Source organism: Nothobranchius furzeri, chromosome 2 (genome assembly GCF_043380555.1).
Source record: "Nothobranchius furzeri strain GRZ-AD chromosome 2, NfurGRZ-RIMD1, whole genome shotgun sequence".
NCBI classification, from domain to species: domain Eukaryota; kingdom Metazoa; phylum Chordata; class Actinopteri; order Cyprinodontiformes; family Nothobranchiidae; genus Nothobranchius; species Nothobranchius furzeri.
The window spans coordinates 15,400,364-15,423,662 of NC_091742.1; the positions used below are offsets into that span (position 1 = coordinate 15,400,364).

The 23,299-nt window shown below is 44.2% G+C and overlaps 2 protein-coding genes across 4 annotated transcripts; one reads left to right on the forward strand and one right to left on the reverse strand.

Annotated features, from left to right (window-relative positions):
• Positions 1–322: 322 nt before the first annotated feature.
• On the reverse strand, positions 323–18,010 carry tnfaip2a (tumor necrosis factor, alpha-induced protein 2a). Of its 3 annotated transcripts, none has more exons than XM_070548814.1 (13): positions 17,718–18,010; positions 13,530–13,631; positions 11,612–12,069; positions 11,114–11,325; positions 10,117–10,231; positions 9,913–10,035; positions 9,738–9,832; positions 7,177–7,269; positions 6,943–7,069; positions 6,649–6,774; positions 6,423–6,572; positions 2,076–2,200; positions 323–913 (listed from the first exon to the last, which is right to left on the reverse strand). In XM_070548814.1, exons 1-13 carry the CDS (start codon positions 17,773–17,775, stop codon positions 724–726), a joined length of 1,974 nt encoding a protein of 657 aa, XP_070404915.1. In that variant the 5' UTR covers positions 17,776–18,010; the 3' UTR covers positions 323–723. The 3 variants fall into 3 exon arrangements, with proteins under 3 accessions (XP_070404915.1, XP_070404916.1, XP_070404917.1); XM_070548815.1 differs by lacking the exon at positions 17,718–18,010 and adding an exon at positions 15,485–15,524; XM_070548816.1 differs by lacking the exon at positions 17,718–18,010 and adding an exon at positions 15,385–15,501.
• Positions 18,011–19,036: 1,026 nt separating this feature from the next.
• Positions 19,037–21,116, forward strand: LOC139066343 (uncharacterized). The gene is made up of 2 exons (XM_070548822.1): positions 19,037–19,548; positions 19,646–21,116. Exon 2 carries the CDS (start codon positions 20,062–20,064, stop codon positions 20,662–20,664), a length of 603 nt encoding a protein of 200 aa, XP_070404923.1. The 5' UTR covers positions 19,037–19,548; positions 19,646–20,061; the 3' UTR covers positions 20,665–21,116.
• The last annotated feature ends 2,183 nt before the right edge of the window (positions 21,117–23,299 follow it).

The window sequence follows — 23,299 nt, forward strand, 5'->3', positions numbered from 1 at the left end:
CAGCAATAGCAATGGCAGATTTAAATTCAAATGCAGTGCAGTTTTTCCTGCAACAGCACAACGCTGACAATTTTAGGCTGAAAATAAAATTTTACCTAAAATGCACTAAAGTGCAAAACTATTGACTACGCGTGTCTGCAGCACGATATGACACGCATTTATATAGTTATCAGAAAAAAATGTAGATTTGGGGCTGACTTTCTCTTTAACAAGAAAACAGTGACTTTACAAAGGATGTTTATAATTTTGCAGATTTGAATAAATCATTTATTTGTTACGTAGTAAAAGGTGATAGAATATTACCACAAAAACACATCAGCTCTGCCGAATATTATTTATTGAAATAGTCAGACTTACAGCTTTTCCTGTAAATACATACATTTCATGACACATGACTGAATGTACAGATTTGCAGATTTAAGCTGATTATATGGAATACTGCTACATCTGCAGAAGAACTACAATAAATAAGCTTTTTACAAATAAAAACAACAACTTTGAGAGCAGAAGTGGTGGGAAACCAGTGCAGAGCCCTGAGGGACACCAGACCAGATTCAAAGCTGATTGAGGTTTAATATTCATGAGTTTTCTCTGACTTTTCCACCTACAACCACCAGCTACACATTTCTAGTATCTGTGTGTTTATTAGCAAGGTGACTTAAGACAAGTACAAGTGATGGCTACGTTTGGTGAACATGCAACATTGCTGGCTTGCTAATATCTTTAGGTCTTGAGCCCAATTTGATTAATTTTGTTATTGATCCACTTGACTTTGATGCTGGAGAAGAACGGTGGGCTGTGAATGGTGGAGCCAACCAGAAGGCGGTTCTCCTCCACGCTCTGCCTGATGGAGCGCACGTCAGCAGCAGAAAGCCCGGTTTTCAGAGACAGAAGCTCAGAAACATGAGCGCGACTGAGGAGAGACAACACACAGAGTTCAGCGTCCTCAGCAGAAAAGCGACGAGTCACAGAAATACCTCCAATGACTAAAGCCATCATCATCCGTCCTGTTGTGGAGGGCAGGTGTCCTGCTCTGCATCAGGTACGATCAAATCGAACAGAACAAATCAAGTGAAAGTTTCCCACTCCTGTCAGCACTTTTCCTTTTAAACAACACACCTGTGACACCTGAGCCACAGCCACTCAGAAGTTTCTCACACGGTGGATTCAGGTCAGAGTGTTTGTGTAGAGAACCAACAACAGCAGGGAACACCTTAACGGGAGCAGCTCAGCTGGGAACGGCGGGAACAGGTGTGGCTGTAGGTCAGGTTTCAGGTGTGCTACCTGAAGCTGAACCGATTTTACTGAAAGCACACTGCTACATAAAAAATGGACTCCACCCCCTTTAAATTCACACACTCATTTTCACCAAACATGATCGACTCAGAACGAGTACAAATCCACGTTAACGGAACAAATCATTCCTTGTAGGAATTCTTATCAACCACTCTTCGTTTTAGCCCTTCTCGACCATCTTTACAAACTCACATCAACTCATTTACTCTTTAATATTTTTCAATCTTCTTCTTGAGCCAGTATGTGCTAAAATCACCCTTTACATAGTTAACGAACTGTCACAAACCAGCAGATAGTTCCTGAGCGCAGCTGCAGCTCACTGCTCCCCTCCATGGGGACGGGTCAGATGTGGAGATGAATTGCACCAGTGTGAGACGATGACTTTAACTTAACAGAGTGTCAGCAGAAAAAACTGATGCTTCATTTTATTTTTGATTAGTTATTTTTACTCATTTAAGCACCGCTGTAGGATAGAAGTGGACTTTAGGCTTCGGTTTTATCTGTTAAATGTGCTAAATGTCAGATTTGGTTCACATCTGAGTAATTCTCCTGACCATCAGGACTTGAATCTCAGCGGATGTGTGAACAGTAGCCAGCATTATGTGGGTTTTCTCAGGCTCTTTGTTCCTTTATGGCTCAGCTGGGAGACCAAGTGAGCAATGGGTGTGAATATTAAACAGATGACATCATCAGCTGGCGCCCAGAAGCCACTCTGTTGGTAGTAAATGAACAGTAACTCAGAAAAGACGGTCCCAGGGTGATGTAACGTGACAAAATACCTGATGTCCGGGAAGCGTCGGGCCAAATTTACAAGCTCCAGCTGAACACTGGCAGGATCCTGTACACGAAGAATCTCAGCGAGGATGAAGAGCATCTCACAGAGCCAAAAGGTCTCGGCACAGCCCTGAGACACACACAGATACTACTGAGACACACACAGATACTACTGAGACACACATAGATACTACTGAGACACACACAGATACTACTGAGACACACACAGATACTACTGAGACACACACAGATACTACTGAGACACACACAGATACTACTGAGACACACACAGATACTACTGAGACACACACACAGATACTACTGAGACACACACAGATACTACTGAGACACACACAGATACTACTGAGACACACACAGATACTACTGAGACACACACAGATACTACTGAGACACACAGATACTACTGAGACACACACAGGTACTACTGAGACACACACAGATACTACTGAGACACACACAGGTACTACTGAGACACACACAGGTACTACTGAGACACACAGAAACTACTGAGACACACAGGTACTACTGAGACACACAGATACTACTGAGACACACAGAGGTACTACTGAGACACACACAGATACTACTGAGACACACAGGTACTACTGAGACACACACAGATACTACTGAGACACACACAGATACTACTGAGACACACACAGATACTACTGAGACACACAGATACTACTGAGACACACACAGATACTACTGAGACACACAGGTACTACTGAGACACACACAGATACTACTGAGACACACACAGATACTACTGAGACACACACAGATACTACTGAGACACACACAGATACTACTGAGACACACAGGTACTACTGAGACACACAGATACTACTGAGACACACACAGATACTACTGAGACACACACAGATACTACTGAGACACACACAGATACTACTGAGACACACACAGATACTACTGAGACACACAGATACTACTGAGACACACACAGGTACTACTGAGACACACACAGATACTACTGAGACACACACAGGTACTACTGAGAAACACACAGGTACTACTGAGACACACAGAAACTACTGAGACACACAGGTACTACTGAGACACACAGATACTACTGAGACACACAGAGGTACTACTGAGACACACACAGATACTACTGAGACACACAGGTACTACTGAGACACACACAGATACTACTGAGACACACACAGATACTACTGAGACACACACAGATACTACTGAGACACACAGATACTACTGAGACACACAGATACTACTGAGACACACACAGATACTACTGAGACACACAGGTACTACTGAGACACACACAGATACTACTGAGACACACACAGATACTACTGAGACACACAGATACTACTGAGACACACACAGGTACTACTGAGACACACACAGATACTACTGAGACACACACAGGTACTACTGAGACACACACAGGTACTACTGAGACACACAGAAACTACTGAGACACACACAGGTACTACTGAGACACACACAGATACTACTGAGACACACACAGATACTACTGAGACACACACAGGTACTACTGAGACACACAGAAACTACTGAGACACACAGGTACTACTGAGACACACAGATACTACTGAGACACACAGAGGTACTACTGAGACACACACAGATACTACTGAGACACACAGGTACTACTGAGACACACACAGATACTACTGAGACACACACAGATACTACTGAGACACACACAGATACTACTGAGACACACAGATACTACTGAGACACACAGATACTACTGAGACACACACAGATACTACTGAGACACACAGATACTACTGAGACACACACAGATACTACTGAGACACACACAGATACTACTGAGACACACACAGATACTACTGAGACACACAGATACTACTGAGACACACAGATACTACTGAGACACACACAGATACTACTGAGACACACAGATACTACTGAGACACACAGATACTACTGAGACACACACAGATACTACTGAGACACACAGGTACTACTGAGACACACACAGACACTACTGAGACACACAGGTACTACTGAGACACACAGATACTACTGAGACACACAGGTACTACTGAGACACACACAGATACTACTGAGACACACACAGATACTACTGAGACACACAGATACTACTGAGACACACACAGATACTACTGAGACACACAGTTACTACTGAGACACACACAGATACTACTGAGACACACAGATACTACTGAGACACACACAGATACTACTGAGACACACAGGTACTACTGAGACACACACAGATACTACTGAGACACACACAGATACTACTGAGACACAGTTACTACTGAGACACACACAGATACTACTGAGACACACAGATACTACTGAGACACACACAGATACTACTGAGACACACACAGGTACTACTGAGACACACACAGATACTACTGAGACACACACAGGTACTACTGAGACACACACAGATACTACTGAGACACACACAGATACTACTGAGACACACACAGATACTACTGAGACACGCACATATACTACTGAGACACACAGATACTACTGAGACACGCACATATACTACTGAGACACACAGATACTACTGAGACACACACAGATACTACTGAGACACTCACAGATACTACTGAGACACACACAGATACTACTGAGACACAAAGGTACTACTGCGACACACACAGATACTACTGAGACACACAGGTACTACTGAGACACACACAAATACTACTGAGACACACACAGATACTACTGAGACACACAGATACTACTGAGACACACACAGATACTACTGAGACACACAGGTACTACTGAGACACACACAGATACTACTGAGACACACAGATACTACTGAGACACACACAGATACTACTGAGACACACAGGTACTACTGAGACACACACAGATACTACTGAGACACACAGGTACTACTGAGACACACACAGATACTACTGAGACACACAGGTACTACTGAGACACACACAGATACTACTGAGACACACAGGTACTACTGAGACACACACAGATACTACTGAGACACACACAGATACTACTGAGACACACAGATACTACTGAGACACACAGGTACTACTGAGACACACACAGATACTACTGAGACACACAGGTACTACTGAGACACACACAGATACTACTGAGACACACAGGTACTACTGAGACACACACAGATACTACTGAGACACACACAGATACTACTGAGACACACAGATACTACTGAGACACACACAGATACTACTGAGACACACAGGTACTACTGAGACACACACAGATACTACTGAGACACACAGATACTACTGAGACACACAGATACTACTGAGACACACACAGATACTACTGAGACACACAGGTACTACTGAGACACACACAGATACTACTGAGACACACAGGTACTACTGAGACACACACAGATACTACTGAGACACACAGGTACTACTGAGACACACACAGATACTACTGAGACACACACAGATACTACTGAGACACACAGATACTACTGAGACACACAGGTACTACTGAGACACACACAGATACTACTGAGACACACACAGATGCTACTGAGACACACAGATACTACTGAGACACACACAGATACTACTGAGACACACACAGATACTACTGAGACACACACAGATACTACTGAGACACACAGATACTACTGAGACACACAGATACTACTGAGACACACAGGTACTACTGAGACACACACAGATACTACTGAGACACACACAGATGCTACTGAGACACACAGATACTACTGAGACACACACAGATACTACTGAGACACACACAGATACTACTGAGACACACACAGATACTACTGAGACACACAGATACTACTGAGACACACAGATACTACTGAGACACACACAGATACTACTGAGACACACACAGATACTACTGAGACACACACAGATACTACTGAGACACACACAGATACTACTGAGATACAAAGGTACTACTGAGACACACAGATACTACTGAGACACACAGATCCTACTGAGACACACACAAATACTACTGAGACACTCACAAATACTATTGAGACACAAAGGTACTACTGAGACACACAGATACTACTTAGACACAGATACTACTGAGACACACACAAATACTACTGAGACACACAGATACTACTTAGACACAGATACTACTGAGACACACACAAATACTACTGAGACACACACAAATACTACTGAGACACAGTTACTCAGCAGTGCAGGTACAGGTTAAAACTTCCGTGGAGAACAGCATCGGCTAAACGAATAAACGCTCACATGTTTTTGGCGTGTTGCATCAGCACACAAGTGTCTCACCTCCTCTTTAAAGAAACAGTCAAGTTTCTGGGCGTCTTCAGTCATCTTCTGAGCTGCAGCCCCCTGCTGATCTTTGCTCCTCATCTTCATCTTCATCATCTTCTTCACATACTGACGGACCACTTCCTGGCAGAGGACACAGAGCAGGGACTGCAGAAACACAGACAGGTCAGACAGGTGGACAGACAGATGTGCAGGCAGATTAACAGGAAGGATCGTGTCTCACTTGTCTGCAGGTTGGTTTCAGGTCTTTCAGGTCACCCAGCTGTTTGTTCAGAAATTCCAGGAGCGAGTCGATAACAGGAAGTGACCCGTCCACCCAGACGGGCTTCCACAGTTCCCTCAAACACACCTGACGTCAGAGTGGAGACACATCCTGGTCTTTTAGCTCCACTCAGTCGACATTCCAAATTCACTCGTCTTTGTTTTATTTTCTGTCCAACAGCTCAAGTCACCTCAATCCTCTCACTTCTTTAATGCCTCCATCTACATAAACACTGGAATACGTCTGTGTTCGTACCTTAATCGGGCCAAGGAGCGGACAGGTGAAATACCTGTACCCACAATCCCTCAGGGCAGTGAGGGAGTCTAGACAGCGGCGCCTCAGCTCCTCAGACAGACCTTCCGTTTGACGGCCTAAATAATCGCTGAAGACAGGCAGAGAAGAGGAGTGTGAACTCCCAGCATGCTCCAGGGCAGGACGTTAAATAACGGAGCCATTACAGGAAGCTGCTGAGCCTCGTGATTACCTCACCTGAGCTGCTGCTCACACACCAGCTGGGCTTTAACCACCGAGTGTGTGTTGCCATGGTTTCCCTTAATGAAGTCCTCCAGATACTTCTTATAGCTGTGACAGAAACACACCTGTCACACGTCCGTTCTTATTACATCAGATATAAACATCAAATACACCTTAAGACCCCCCCCCCCCCCCCCCCCCCAAAAAAAAAAACTCCTCATGGGTACAATCATCAGCACCTATGGAAGCCCATTCCCGCCACTCTAATAAATGATTTAAATGCATTTTATTGGAGTGGCAGTGATGAACTTCCATAGACTTCTCCAATAAATGTGGCTGTAGTAATGATGTGATTCTTAAACTTTCAAAATAAACTCACAGGAATACTACAAAATAAAATTGTTTCACTATTCTGCTGCTGGTTTTCTGACCTTTTTCACCAAATTCTCCCATTAAAAAAAGTTTAAAACATTTACAAAAGTTTCTGGATTAACAAAGGATTTGAAATCAAGACTTAAAGTGTGTGCCAGCGACCACACACACACACACACACACACACACACACATAGAGGTGTGTTTCTAGAAACCCTGGTTTCCTGTTTTAGCAACAGGAGGAGGAGACACAGAACTGAACTGGTTCAGAAGTTGATAAAACTGTCAGGTGTTCTAAAGAAATCCTGAGGAAAAAACATCTCATCATTACCCAACGGGATCAGATTCATCATTCCTTGAATTTAGTTTTCCCAGCAGCCTCTTTGGCGGTTTTCCATGACGCAAATGAACTTTTCATCTCTGCAAGTGTGATCACCCCTTCCTGATCAGAACCTTTGGTTTCTCCTCCACTGGGTTGGTCTACGTGTTTGACCTTGTGTGTGCCACACACACACACACACACACACACACACACACACACACACACACACACACACACACACACACACACACACACACACACACACACACACACACACACACACACACAGTTTAGTCATTGTGCTAAGGCACAGGCTTAACGGTGGTCCTTTTCTATAAACACAGGAACCACATCCTCTGAGAGTTTGTCTGGACCATGACATCTTTGTCAGCTCACAGAGACGTCCTTGAAAATGAGGCCCGGTCCGCCACTTCTTCCTGTGGACTCTGCCCAGAACCACCTGCAGCAGCGTCGCTTAAAGGTGCAATATGGAATATTTTAATAAAAAGCTTTTAAAAATCATACCTCCACTGGGCATTTAGAGGTGTGTAGAATGATTGTACAGTTTTTCCTTTAAAAGCCATACAAAAAATGTATAAAACTTTTATTTTGACAGACGAGACATTGGGTTTATGTTTACATGCACCAGCCACTAGACCAGGGGTGTCAAACATGTGGCCCGCGGGCTGGATCCGGCCCGCAAGCAGGTTAAATCCAGCCCACGAGATGGTTGTGTAAACTTTATTTTCATACTTTACAATGTAGAGTGAAAATAACCTTATCTTTGTGAGCAAGTTTTCTCTGTAATGAGTATAAATAAAACAAAGCTGCGCTCAAGGCTCACACAAGAACTTGAATCACATCCTGAAGTTGGCCGCCACTCAGGATGTGACTTCTGATATTGATGTGCTGGTGAAAGCTAAAAGATGTAAAGTAAAATGAGTCAAGTATACTTTGAGTGCTGCATGAAACTGATCTAGCCATGTGATCTGTAAGCTCTTTGAATAACTAAGGAATGTTTATTTATTTATTTATTCAAACTTTCAAGTACACTTCAGGTGTTGTACTTGTACTATTTTGGATACGCTGTCCTCAGACTCCAGCCTTGTTTTGTATTGATTGTATTAAAACAAAGAAAACAATCAGAAGTTGTTTTTTATTTACCGGTCCGGACCACTTGGGACTAGATTTCCCTCAATGTGGCTCCTGAGCTAAAATGAGTTTGACACCCCTGCACTAGAGGGCGTGGTTGCGCTAAAACGTCCGCTCAGCAAGGCGAGGCTGGGACAGGTAAATGGCGTAAATCGCCAGAGTGTCCGAGTTCCATATTCAACCTTTAAAGAGTCGATTCTAAATTTAGTATCATGAAGGTTTTGTGTCACACCCTGTCCTGTCTCCCCATTCTGTTCAGTCCTGTGTCCATGTAAATTGCTCCCACCTGCCTCTCGTCTCCCAATCACCCAAGGTCCCAGCTCCTCCTGTATTTAAACCCTGTTAGTCCATTTTGTCTGGTTGGTTCATTGTTTCATTGTCCTGCGTGCCCTCCATTAAATCAGTGTTTTAAATGTTCCAGTCTGCCTCCCTGCCTGTTTCTTCCCCTGCACTTGGATCCTCACCTCCGTCTCACTCACCGGCACATTTTGAAGCTTAAACTGTCAGAAACTCTTTATGCTGGAGGAACCCGTAAGTCTATGTCAGAGGGTAAAAATGTACACAATATCTGCCCTTCAGGGGTGCTGTGTATAGAGCCCTAACTACTAACTAACTAACTTGTTAAATAAACGAGGAATAAGGTTGACCTTAGAACGGAGCCCTGAGGAACACCACACAAATCATCAGATCCTATTGCTGTAACCTGATTGGTTGTGTGGGTGTGGTCTACCTGCAGAGGAAGTTCTCCAGATGAACTGTGATCCTCACAAGTTTGTTCTGGTCTTTGATGGCATAGTTAAACTCGGTCAGGGAGCCGTTCACCACCTAGAGACGCAAACCGGTCACAACCTGTTAGGATCATTTCAGGTTCTCCGTGTTTAGAGGGTCTAGATGCTTGGACTCACCTGGATGACGTCGATGGCGAGTGGGCTGAAGTAGTAACTGTCGATGAGTTCAGGTGCGTTTCCGCTCAACCAGCTCTCCTGCTCCTTCCTCAGAGCGACGTTCAGCCACAGGTTCACTTTCTCCTAGAAGAAGAGTCACCTGATGTCAGACAAACGTCCAGAGAGCTGCTTCTGTTGGAGGAGAGTGACGTTTGACACCTTCACCTGTTTGTGGGTAAGGTACTGCTCCTCCATCTGGGTCAAGGTGTCCTTCAGCAGCAGAGAACCCAAACAGGCTGTCTTTATCTGACCGTCCAGCTCTTTGTGCTCCAGTATATCTCTGAGAAGATGCGCAACCAACAAAACCATGAACCCTGCAGAGGTAAACCCAAACCCCAGAGTTCTTCTCTCAGTGCTCAGGAATCTGCTCAGATGTCCACGTTGGAGCTGAACTGCTTGACTTGCATTTTTGCTTTTTCACTTTTTAAATTTTAAATGCTTTTTAAAAAGAAACAAATGAGAAGTTTGTTTCGGAGACTTTCCTTTACAAGCCAAACAAAGTTCCTGCAAAGCAGGAAGTCAGAGCAAAACCCAGGATGAATCACAGGCTGGAGCTGGGAAAAAAGCTAAAGTAAACGTGCGGTGAGCGGAAAACCCTCAACACAAAAACAACAATGTGAATCCCTGGAAACGAGAGTTAATGACTACTAAAAGTCAGCTGTGGTGTTTCCACAAGTTCCTGGTGTGACAGGAGCAGGGCTCTACCTAAAATCGGCCAGAAAACAGAAACATTCAACATGAAATAAAAAAACTACAGAAAAAACAGGATGATCAAGATTAAACTTAAACCAGAAATATTAAATATTAAACCGCGGCAAGCAGAAAAAAAAAACAAAATCCCAAATCATTGTCTAATTTTTGCTTATTCTGCATGTTTCTGTGTGAAATTCTAAGTTTTTGCAATTTTAAGGAGAAAATTTAGGAAAAACTTTTAAACGAGCTCTGATCATTTATGGTCATTTGAGGTGAAACCATCCAGAAACCAGTTTAAGCCTGTTTTAGGCATTCAGCAGGAGGAAACAGAGAGTGGTTCACATCTGGAGCAGCAGGAGGAACAGATGGACTATAAAAACCTGGAGACACGTGGCGGTCTACTGAAATCAGCTGGAGACAGTTTCTGAATCTGACTCTGAGGAGACAGCAGGAAGAGTCATCTACTCACTGAGGATAGTAGTGGTTGACCCAGAAGAGCAGGTAGATGCAGTCGTCCATCTCCAGCTCCGAGGAGATCAGCTCGGCCAGCCGAGCAGAGAAGGTCTGATGGTACAGACCAGCGTAGACGTTCAGGATGTCCACCTTCGCTGGGTAGCAGTCCTTCAGCTTCCTCACCACCATCAGCAGGTCCTCCTTCACGCGCTTCCCCATGCAACACACCTGAACAGGTGCCGTAAACAGGAAGAGGAGGAGTTTCAGCCAGCATGGCAAGAGTTTGGGTTTTTAAATGAGATCATGCAGATCATCAGCTTTAAACGGAGATCATGGAGTGATGCACATTAGAGTCTAATCTTAGAACACATCCATATAATCTCGTGCAGCATAGATTGGACAGATTACGTGATGTGAACTCGAAGCTAGCATGACATCAAATCTAAGCTCAGTTTCTGTAAAACGTATTGAGGTCATCCGGCTATGGCAGCCATCTTTAATCAATCAGAGTCACCTGTTTCTTCACCACTGAGGACAGCTGATCGGTCTCCTGTGAGTTTTCCTCCACAGCCCTGGACAGTCTGGACTCCACCATCTGCCGCAGCAGCTGGTTGTGAGTACTGAACCACCTCTGAGGACGCCACACGGGCACCTGCTCCTTTGGACTGTCTCTCCAGCGCTGATCTTGCTCCTCCTGCTGCAGGATGGCGGCCACGGCACTCCTCAGGACCTCCAGGTCTCCTTCAGCGGACATCGGGGGGGAGAAGCTGTTGTGGATGGCCATCCAGATTTGGACTCTCAACCCCTCGAAGTCTCGTTGGAGCTGGTCTTCTTCCTCCTCACAGTGGGAGTCCTGGCTGAAGAGCTCATCCTCTCTGAGGTTCAGCCTCCTGCTGACCTCCTCCAGCCGCTCCTCTTGCTGCACCTCCTCCGGTTGTCCCTTCTCCAGCTGAACACCGTCCAACTGATCCTCTGCAGGAAACACAACAGGATGCAGATTGGTGTTAGGCAGCTGAGATGTTCTGCTCAGGAGGACGGACGTCTAAATCATTCAGAGGTTTGAGGGACTCTTTCAACTCTGACAGGATCTGGATCGGTTGGCTCTCCTGGTTCAAACAAACAAATGTATTAAAACTGGAAAGAGGTGCGTATGGAGCCCCCTAAAGGCATGCTGCAGTACCAGTTTCAAGCCACACCCCTTCATGTAAACAAAAAGCAAGGCAAGATAGCACCTTACAACGAACAGTACAGAACCAACCAAAGTGCTTCACAGAAATGAAAGCATAAAAAACAGCACACGACATAAAAATGCACAAAGACTAAAGCTTAAGACCTAACAGTAAAAAGACTCATGCTGAGTTAAAAGCCACATCATAAAACAGGTTTTCAAAAGAGGTGTAAAACCAGACAGTGAAGACGTTGACCTAACGCTAAGAGGCAGCACATTCCAGCCTAGGGGCTGCTACAGAAAAAGCCCTGTCACCTCTGAGCTTACATCTTGTTTTTGGGACTTCCAGGAGCATCCTATCAGCCGATCTCAGAGACCGTGCAGGGGAGTGAAAACCAGAAGCTCAGAGAGGTAATCTGAAGGATCACTTTCAAGAATGAGGCAAGCTGACCGAGGTCCACTGCACCCACCCTAGACAAAGTACTTGGACCAAAAGCTACAACCTCTGTCTTTTTATCATTAAAAAGAAGGAAGTTAAAGAACATTCATTGTCTAACCTCAATGAGACAATCTAAAGGAGACCATGAAGCATGACTGTGGCCCCTCTTAAAAGGCACGTATACCTGGGTATCATCTGCGTAGCAATGAAAGTGACACCCATGTTTCTTAAAAATCAAACCAAGAGGAAGCAGATACAAATAAAACAACAATGGGCCCAACACAGAACCCTGGGGAACCCTGCAAGAGAATGAGGCATTAAAGGAAGTAAAATCCCCCAAAGAGACACTGAAGGTCCTGTCAGCCAGGTACGACACAAACCAATCCAGCGTGACCCCGCGAACACCCAAAAAGTGTTCCATCCTAGAATCAGGAGAGCACGATCAACATGTCGAACGCAGCCGATAGGTCCAACAATACCAAAATAACAAAGTCTCCAGAGTCAGTTGCCAATAAAATGTCCATAAAAACTCGGAGCAATGCCGATTCTGTACTGTGGGCTGCCTTAAAACCAGACTGGAATTTTTCCAAAATGTAATTTCCCATCAAATCCTCACAAATGGGGACATGTCCTGCATAATAGATAAACATACAGCTGAAATAATGACTCCAGATGTTCACTTTTCTTCATGCATTGTTGTTTAGTGGGCGGAGCTTCTAGATCCCCATCCCAAGTGCTCCGACTCTGGTTTCTAAAACACAACATGTCTGTGAACTGGTGAGCTCTGACACTTGGACGGTCTTTAGTACCGCGTTGGGATCTGACCTGCATGCTGGTTCTTCAGCTTCTGGTTGTTCCGGATCTTTGCAGGGATCCTGAGTTTGGGCATCCATCTCCTGGCTTCTCCTGGGTTCCCCTCAACTCCTCCTGTAGAGCATTAAATCACATCACTTAAAGGGATACTTTGCAACTTTTTCATATTTCTAAGTCATTTTCTTGAGCCGGTATTTGCTAAATTGACCCTTTGCAGGCTTAACGAAAGCCCTCCCAGTCCCATCGCCCGCTGTGGCCACAATATCACACTTGCAACTTCACAGCTGCCGGTCCGGTCTGCTGGGACCTAGAGTGAGCTGACCTACACAGCTGATTTGTTCAATTTAGTGATGACTCACCCCTTACCCCCTCACACTTAGGAACACTGGGAGACGCTTCAGATGTTAGATGAAGGTGTTAAAAAGACAAACGCACAGCAAGGAGATACGTTTTGGTTTAGCTTTGGATACTTTAGGGTGCTAACTCCTAAAAGACTCAGACACGTAATAAAGTATGAATCTGGTTAAATGTGAGTAAATGTGTTGGACTGAAACAGTTGTGAACCCTTTAAGGTATGAGGTTCCGAATGTGCCAAAAATGTGTCTATGTATTTATACGCTATATGTGTCTATGTCTATGTATTTAAATGTGTCTATGTCTATGCATTTAAATGTGTCTATGTCTATGTATTTAAATGTGTCTATGTATTTAAATGTGTCTATGTATTTATATGTGTCTATGTCTATGTATTTAAATGTGTCTATGTATTTAAATGTGCTGTCACAGCACGAGACAACAGCACCAGACAACAGCACGAGACAACAGAGAGTAACGACAGACTGAGACAATACATAGACACATTTTTGGCACATTCGGAACCTCATATTAAGGAGCAGAGATCACTAAAGCGTTTTATACGAGGATGTAAAGGTGAATTTGTGCATCAGCCATTTTTTATCTCAGCAGCAGGAGAGCTGGTTGTTACCTGATCTGTTTTTCTCTCTCGTCTCTAAAATAAAAACAATGAAAATGTAGTTTTTTTTAAATGCATTCTTTAATAAACTGCTGGCTATGAGGATGATAACGTTTTGTTAGTATTTTTTCAAAAGTCTCCATATTTTATTAGATTTATGTTCCTTTAGAAGTCTTTTTCCAGCAGGCTGAGTTGTGCTTTAACCCTCTGGAGGGTTAAAACCTACCTACCTGGTTACTCCACATACATGAGTTTTTTTTAACTCGGAAGTACCCCTGAAGGCCTTAGTTGTTCGTCCTTTTATCAAATTTATTTAGAGCCTGAGCGGGTTAATGAGATTAGGGAACAGAAATGATTTCTGAGCTCCCAGTAAAATGATTAACAGCTGATCGCCACACAAAGCCTCTGTTCTGGTTCTGCCCTTTAACCCAAGAGAATGGGGGGGGGGGGGGGTGAACATAATTACCGAGAGAAAATGTGAACATAATTAACAAAATGAAGAATAGAAATTTTGCCTCAGAAAGACAGAAAAGATGAACTTTTAAAAAGTGTTTTTCACTCAGCAGGTTAATAAATTCCAAACGCTCCAGGAATTTTTGTCTCTCCTCCATAAAAGCTGGGTTTAAACAGTCAATTATTAACATTAATATTTTGTTTTATTAATTAAAACGAAACACATTTAAACCCCTGAAACTCGTTAAATATAATAAATTATAATGAGTCCAATTACATTTATGTCTATAAAACTCACTTTGAATCATTGAAGTCTTAATAAATCAATACAAATCCGACAAAACGTAAATAGAAAGTCAACTAAATAAAGAAGGAACACAAATCTGGGAGGATTTAAAGTCAGATAACAGATTAAAATCTGATAGAAACTTCTGTACCAACCGGAGTTCTACCGTTAACGGGCTGAAGCGTGTCTCCTTCATCAGCCATCTCCACAATAAAACCTGCATCAACCCAGAAACACGCACGCAGCTCCTCATACCTCCTCTCATCTCCTCCTCGCTCGGTCCTCTCTGCTGGACTGACCGGAGGGAGGGGCGGGGTTTGAGGGAGGAGGCCGGAGGGGTCTGTCTCCAGAGGCGGTTTTACCATTAGGCATAGGTAGACGGCCGCCTGGGGCCCCCTTGTGTTTGGGGGGCCTCCTAGCCCTGACCGCCTGCACCCCTCTGTTAATGCCACAATATTCTTATTACCAACCTGTCGCCGCAGACGGGATTGGACATGCTTCTCGTTACCATAATTTCTAAACCGTTCAAGATATCATTAAAATTCCAAAAGTGCTGAAAAGATTAAAAATAGGGCTTTTCGTGCATATACAATACATTACGGTAGCCACTGGGATTCCCTGTCTTGAGCGCAACCAATCACAACACAGATTCAGAGACGTGCTGTTTGACATCCAAAATGCTCCGTTTTATAACTTTTGAATGGCTGATCAGATTCAAATAATTCCAACGGTTCCTAAAAGTACATAAAAGCAGCTTTCCAACGATCTATAGCATGAAGCAATCAGAGTTAGGGAACATATCGCTACGAGGGGAAATCCTGCTGTACAGCCTGATTGAAAAAGAGCGCCGCGCCACGGTGAAAGCAGATAATGGAACGGGGAAGCTAACTAGCAAACCAGCATGAAATTATGGAAATGCCTCAAAGAAAATCAACGCGACCTATTAGGTGTCCCAGAAGGCTTATATCTGAAGACAGTGACCACGAAGGACAGATCTACGGTGAACCAGGATATGAACGTTTGTTCAGTCTTTATTTTTTTATTTGAACAACCCTCAACTATTTGCTAATTGTAAGATTCAGCTTCATTCCAGCATTATTTATCTTTTTACCATAAATAATTATTTTTGCTAAAACAAATGTTTTTGGTATAGCAGTGCACGGTGTGCAAGAAAAGCACCACATGGCAGTGTGAGGTGTGCAGCACTCTGCCTGCAGCTGGAGAGAAACTGCTTCAAGGTCTACCACATCAGATAAAAACATCTGAAAGTTTCCAAAAATAAATGGTCCTAAAAACTGCTAAAAAAAAGATACCAAGGTTCAAACTTTTTTAAGAATAGATGCATTACAGTTCAAAGTTTAAATTGTTCATTCCAAATTGTTCGCCCAGTCATTTTGAAGTTCCTGTTCAGTAATAAATGTAAAAAAATTCAAATCCGTTTTTTGCTTTTTTTCACTTTTACGCTGATTTTTTAAAGGCTTTAATAGAAATAAATTCTAAATACAAACCATACACTGAAAGCTGAGGTTGATCTGAAAAAAGGAGAAGAGTTACACACACTTTGCACTTTTTATTACAATTTTACAGCCATAAGATTAAAAAATACCAGGCGGCCCTGTTATAATTATGGTCATAAGAGGGTCATTAAGATGGCGATGCACAAACAGGAAGTGATTGGTAGTCATTCCACTCCAATCCAGTTGGTGGCGGTAATATACCAAATGGTTGTTTGCCAAGTGCCATAAGACCACAAATAATAATAATAAGAGAGGCGGCAGCGTTCGTAACAAACTCAAAGCGATAGTCAAACCATTAAGCATGAAATGGAGTTATCCTAGTGGCTCCAATAAGAGAAAGAAGCAGCTTGCTTCATAAAAGCTTTTATTTTCACTTCTGAAAGTGACGTCGTTTCTCGATGTACACATCAAAAGGAAGCAGAAAGGAAAGACAATGGCAAATGTTTAAAGTGAGGAAAACATAGACCAAAATGGAAAATAGAAAATAAATAACTAAGGCTAAAGCACAGGAGCACTGACAGGAAAAAGAAAGCTGAGCAAATATTGAAAGCGCTCAAAAGGAGGGAAATACAGGAAAAGGGAAAATAACTCATGTCAGAAGAGGGGAGAGTTTCGCAAATCCAGTTAAAGGTAAGATTGTTGAAAATTTTGTGTAAGGGGCCCCATGTCTGTGTTCGCCTTGGGCCCCCAAATTGCTAGACCCGCCTCTGTCTGTCTCCTCCTCTTCATCAACCTCTGTGTTGGGATGCGATGACGTCACCATAGGGCGGAAAATATTTGCTTCTGAACCGGCGTGAATGTTTGCCCCCCCCCCCCCCCCCCCCAAAAAAAGAAGAAAAACAGAAACAAAGGAACAGATCAGAACCCCCCTGACTGTGTGTGTGTGTGTGTGTGTGTGTGTGTGTGTGTGTGTGTGTGTGTGTGTGTGTGTGTGTGTGTGTGTGTGTGTGTGTGTGTGTGTAATCCCTCACCTCGTTTTCTGTGCTGACACTCGCAGATACAAAGAAACCTCCTCATTCCCAGCATCATGATCTAGACCGGTCCGAGACGAGGATGCTGCAGATCTGAGTCACTGCAGCATCTGGTCCTCTCCTCCCAGCTTCCTCTGGAACACTTTCACTTTCTGTTTCAGATAAAGCAATCACAGCACCACTCACCCTCCTCCTCTGCTCACCTGGCTTTAGACCAGAACTGCCAGCATCAGAAGCTTTGTGTCGCGATCAGCGGATCCTTTTACTGTAAGATCTTTTCTCCCATTATCCTGCTGAAGCCTGCACTCAACCTGATGGGGGACATTCCTAACCTCCTAGAGGCCTGTGTCCACATTTTTTATTCTTAGACCTTTTTTATAGGCACTTGATGTTGACTTTGACCTCAAAATGTTTAGTTTCCTTCTTTGGTTTGACATTTTATTTTATTTTAATGTTGATAAATTTGTTTCTGTTAATGAGAGCAGACTAATCAGTAATAGCCAGATTACAGTGTTACAGAGATTTAGACCCCAACTCCATTTTATCTGAACATCAATCCGGCTTTAGGAAACATGCAGTTCTACCTCTGAAGGTGGTGAAGGATGTACTGTAACCCAAACAACTTCATTCCTTTTCTGAGAGAGCTTCAGGCTGGTCCTCGTTACCCCAGTACTAGTGTGCTAAATAAGATGGACTTTGTTCTGATTTGCTACAGTCACCAGGGGATGCCACAGGGCTCTGTGTTAGGACCTCTTTCATTCACCGCTGACATTAACATAGGTCTTAACGTTGCAAATGCAAGGCTACACTTTTATGCTGATGACAGTTATTTATAGCTGCGGTAACACTCGTGCTAGCCTTTGATTCGGGGCAGAAACCCTTTGTTGCGGTCCAACTCAAACTTGTTCTCATGCCGTTTAACAATTCAAGGGGGCGGGCCCCAGCCATACCTTCAGTAACCACTCTTGAGGGTGGAGGTTCACGCATACAGATCGATGACTCACTCAGCTTCATACCTCATGTAGAGAATCTTGTGAAGAAGCTGAAGGTCAAACTGTTAATTTACAAAATTAGATGTTTTTCTTTTGAAGCAAAGAAGCGACTTGTGCAGGAATCCAGGTGAGAATAAGACTTCTCTTAAAGCGTGGTTTATCTAGTAAACATCGGCGTGATCTTCTAGCTTCTTGTCCTTTGTTTGACGACTTGAGCACCACCTCCGCATTCCCGCCAGGCCACGTTGCGGCGCGGTTTGTCCGTCAACGTTTTTTAAGGTTGGTTTATCCTCATTCCTCAGTGGCTTCTACTTTTGTTCACTCCATAAGTGGTTTTTATAAACACCGTGGATCTAACCCTGCTAATTTACGTCCACTAACTCCAGCTGTTTCTGTAGTTTCTGATTCCTCCACCTCACTCAGCATGGCTCTATTAAATACCCCCTCTGTTAACAATAAGTCCTTCCTGCTCAACGATTAAATTTTCTCTAAAAACCTGGATTTTCTGTTTCTGACTGAAGTTTGGCAGCAAACATCTGATTATTCTGGTCTGATTGAACTCTGCCCGAGTGGTTATTCTTTTCTTAGCCAGCCCCGGGGTTCTGGTCATGGTGGAGGCCTAACTGTTGTTTTCAGAGACCATCTTCCATGAAGCTCTACAACCTCTGGTCACTTTGCTTCTGTCATGAGTCGGGGTGAGTACTCCCGTCCCACATTCCACCTTTGAGTTGTTTTTCAGGAGAGGGAGGCGCCCAGCTGCTTCTGGTTAGCAATCAACAGCACTGGCTTCTTAAGGAGTTGGAGAACACACCTCGACGCGGGATGATTACTACTACCCGGTAGATTCCAGCCTCAGAGTGCTTTGTTTTCTTGAGCCTCAGGAGATTTTTCTGGATTTATATGCTTTGTGTTTTTTTATGCTCACACCTGCTTCAGGAACGTTGGAGAATCTCTGTTGAAGGAACTCTTTTGGATTCTCTAAACTTGTCAGGATACTCACCGCCTCTACATAACCTTCTGGACGCAGCTCCCCAGTGTTCTCTATTTCTCCAGTCGCTCCACTCCTCTGCTTCCCACACGCTCCCTCTCCTGGATATACACACCTGGACTCACCCAACTCTCGACCTGCCCCTCCCTATTCCTCCTCATCTCCTTTGCCCAGTAAGTCTTATCTCTGCACCTCCCTCAGTTAAGACTTACTTCTCAGGACTCCTCTTATTTTGCTCTCCCCTCCTCAGACGCTGAGTACGGACTTTACTCCATCCGCTGGAAGCTCCAGTGTGCTCTTTGTTCCAGTTTATAAGTAAATTCCTTATTTTGATCATTATTACCTGTGAGTGTGTTGATTCTGCATGACCTGGGTTAAACTCCTTCCCCAGACCATGTCAGCTTCCTTCGAACTGCAGCTGATTAAAGTCGGGCGTAAGGACCTGTTCTACTGTGCTGTGGTCTATCGTCCACCTGGTCCAAACAGTTCTTTCCTTCAGGAGTTTAGTGACTTTCTATCCTCCACTGTGAAGCTGTCCAGACTGGTGATTGTTGGTGACTTTAACATCTACGTTGATGATCCCTCTGATCACTTTGCCATGAATTTCTCCAGCCTTATGGACTCCTTCAGCTTTACCCAGCATGTTTCTGGCCCCACACACACCAGGGGGCACACTCTAGACCTTGTTTTTACCCTGAGTCTAAATGCTGACAGTGTTTATCCTGAGGACGTTTATATTTCAGATCACCACTGCATTTTCTTTAACTTGTCAGTTTCTGCGTCCCCACCTCCTGCTCGCCGTTTGGTTAGTTCTCGTTTTCTTAATGAGAGCACAGCTAGCAATTTTTCTGCTGCTTTTGATCCACCCTGTTCTTCTGATAACGACCCAGATCTCAGTTTAACGAGCACTGCCTCTCCATTCTGGACAACATATGTCCTGTCAGAACCAGATCAGTTCCTGCAGTGAACCCTATTCCCTGGTTTAATGACAGCCTTCGCAGCCTGAAGCGCCAATGCAGAAAAATTGAGCGCTTGTGGAAGAAAACACATCTCCACATCCATCTGCTGCACCTAAAGGATCTTCTGACATCCTTTAACTCTGCAGTCAGAGACGCGAGGGTTGCCTATTTCTCCAACCTGGTGTCCCAGAGCAAAGGGAACCCCAAGGTGCTGTTTAACACCATCAGCAGCATCGTCTCTCCTGCCTCTCCTACAGCCTCCATCCACTCTGTTGCAGACTGTGAGAACTTTCTGTCTTTCTTTGTGGACAAAGTCAATAAGGTTAGATCTAGCATCTCTCCTTCAGCCTTATCGCTGCCTCTCCCGACTCCAACCAGGCCCATCATCCTAGATAGCTTTGCTCCTGTTTCTTTGCCTGAGTTAACCAAACTAGTTAACTCTATGAAGACCTCTGCATGTCCCCTCGACATCTTACCCTCATCTTTGTTTAAAAGTGCTTTTCAGTCCATCGGTCCCAGCGTGCTCTCTATAATTAATGCTTCTCTGGTTTCTGGTCAGGTCCCTGCTTACTTTAAGAACGCTGTAATCCACCCGCTTCTTAAAAACCGAGTCTTGACCCCTCTCTCCATAGCAGCTTCAGACCCATCTCTAAACTTCCGTTCATCTCCAAGATCTTGGAAAAGGTTGTGGCTAAACAACTCACAGCTGCTCTTGATGAACATAACATCTATGATTGCTTCCAGTCAGGTTTTCGTAGAGCTCATTCTACTGAAACAGCTCTTCTTAGGGTCTCTAATGACCTTCTGACTCACAATGATGCAGGGGACTGTTCTGTTCTGGTCCTGCTGGACCTGACTGCAGCCTTTGACACTGTTGACCGTCACCTGCTACTGGAGAGGCTGAGAGACTGGGTAGCCCTATCAGGAACTGCTCTGGAGTGGTTCTCCTCTCAACTGTCTGAGCACTCCTTTTCTGTGGCCATCTCCAAGTTTAGGTCCTCCACCACCTCCCTTACCCATGGTGTCCCACAAGGTTCTGTGCTGGGGCCTCTGCTCTTCCTCCTCTATCTGCTTCCTCTTCAGCACATCCTGAGCTCCTTCAAAGGAATCTCCTACCATCTTTATGCAGATGACATCCAACTGTACATCTCCTTTAAGCCCCATGAGATGTCTAAGCTGCACCTGTTACACACCTGCTTAGACTCTATCAAAACCTGGATGGCTGGGAGCTTTCTTCAGCTGAATGAAGATAAGACTGAGATCCTCATCTGTGCCCCAGACAAGCTGGTTCCCAAAGTCAGAGACTCTGTTGGTCAGCTTGCTTCTTACACCAAATCTTCCGTCAGGAATCTTTGACCCAGCTCTCACCCTGGATTCTCATGTCAGTTCTCTTGTTCGCTCTTCCTTCTTCCATCTCAGGAACATTGCTAAGCTGAGTCCCATTCTGTCCCGCTCTGAACTTGAGACAGTTATCCACACCTTCATCTCCTCACGTTTAGACTACTGTAACTCTCTTTTCACGTGTCTGAGCAGAACCTCCCTGAACCGTCTACAGGTGGTTCAGAATGCCTGTGCTCGGCTTCTGACCAAGTCCTCCAAATACACCCACATCACCCCACTTCTCCTCCAGCTTCATTGGCTGCCAGTCAACTTCAGGGTTCATTTCAAGATCCTGGTTCTGGTCTATAGGGCCTTACATGGACAAGCACCATCTTACATTGGTGATCTTCTTAGTCCCTACACCCCCAGCAGGTCCCTGAGGTCCAGTGATCAAAGCCTACTGCTTGTGCAGCACCAGGCTAAAGACCAAAGGTGACAGATCATTTGCTGCTGTGGCCCCCAGACTCTGGAACTCTCTCCTCCTGAGCCTGAGATCAGTGGACTCAGTGGTCTCCTTCAAAAAGCAGCTGAAGACTCATTTGCTCAATGTGGCTTTTGCATGACCTTCTTCACCACTCTCTCTTTATTCTGCTCTCCCCACCTATTCCACCTTCCTCAAGATCCACTGATTTCCCTCTTTCCTATTCACTCTCTCTCTTTCTTAACATATTTTTAATCACAATTGCCTATTTTTGCTCATTTTAAATACATTTTTTAACAATTTTCTAAATTGTTTTTTATATTTTTACATTTTTTTATTTTTGTGAAGCGCCTCATGATTTTTATCTTGAGAGGCGCTATAGAAATGACATCTTCTTCTTCTGGGGGAGAAATGGTGTCAGGCTGGGGTTGATTGGAGACACGGTAGAAACAGAATAAATGACTCCTGCAGTAGACCCAGAGATGTTGGAGTAGAGGAATTCTTACGGAATCAGTTGAAGAGATGGGCAGGTGATGCTCAAAAGGAGATGACCGTGGGAGCTGATGATGATGACATTCGCTGAGTGGGGGAGCTGAGCAGTGATTATGAGCTGAGGGAGGAGAAGGAGGCAGCCAGAATAGAGGAGTTGTTCCATAAATATTCCAGAAGCGATGAGATCAGCTGGAGAACCTGAAGAAACAACAAGGATTAAATTCTGGAGAATGCTAGGAGGTCACCGCCCCTTTACCACAGGATCAACGGTCTTCGGTAAGGAGTCTTTAAATATAACTAAGACATCTTAAGGGCCACCTCTGTGAAATGTAACAATTTCATTTAGATTG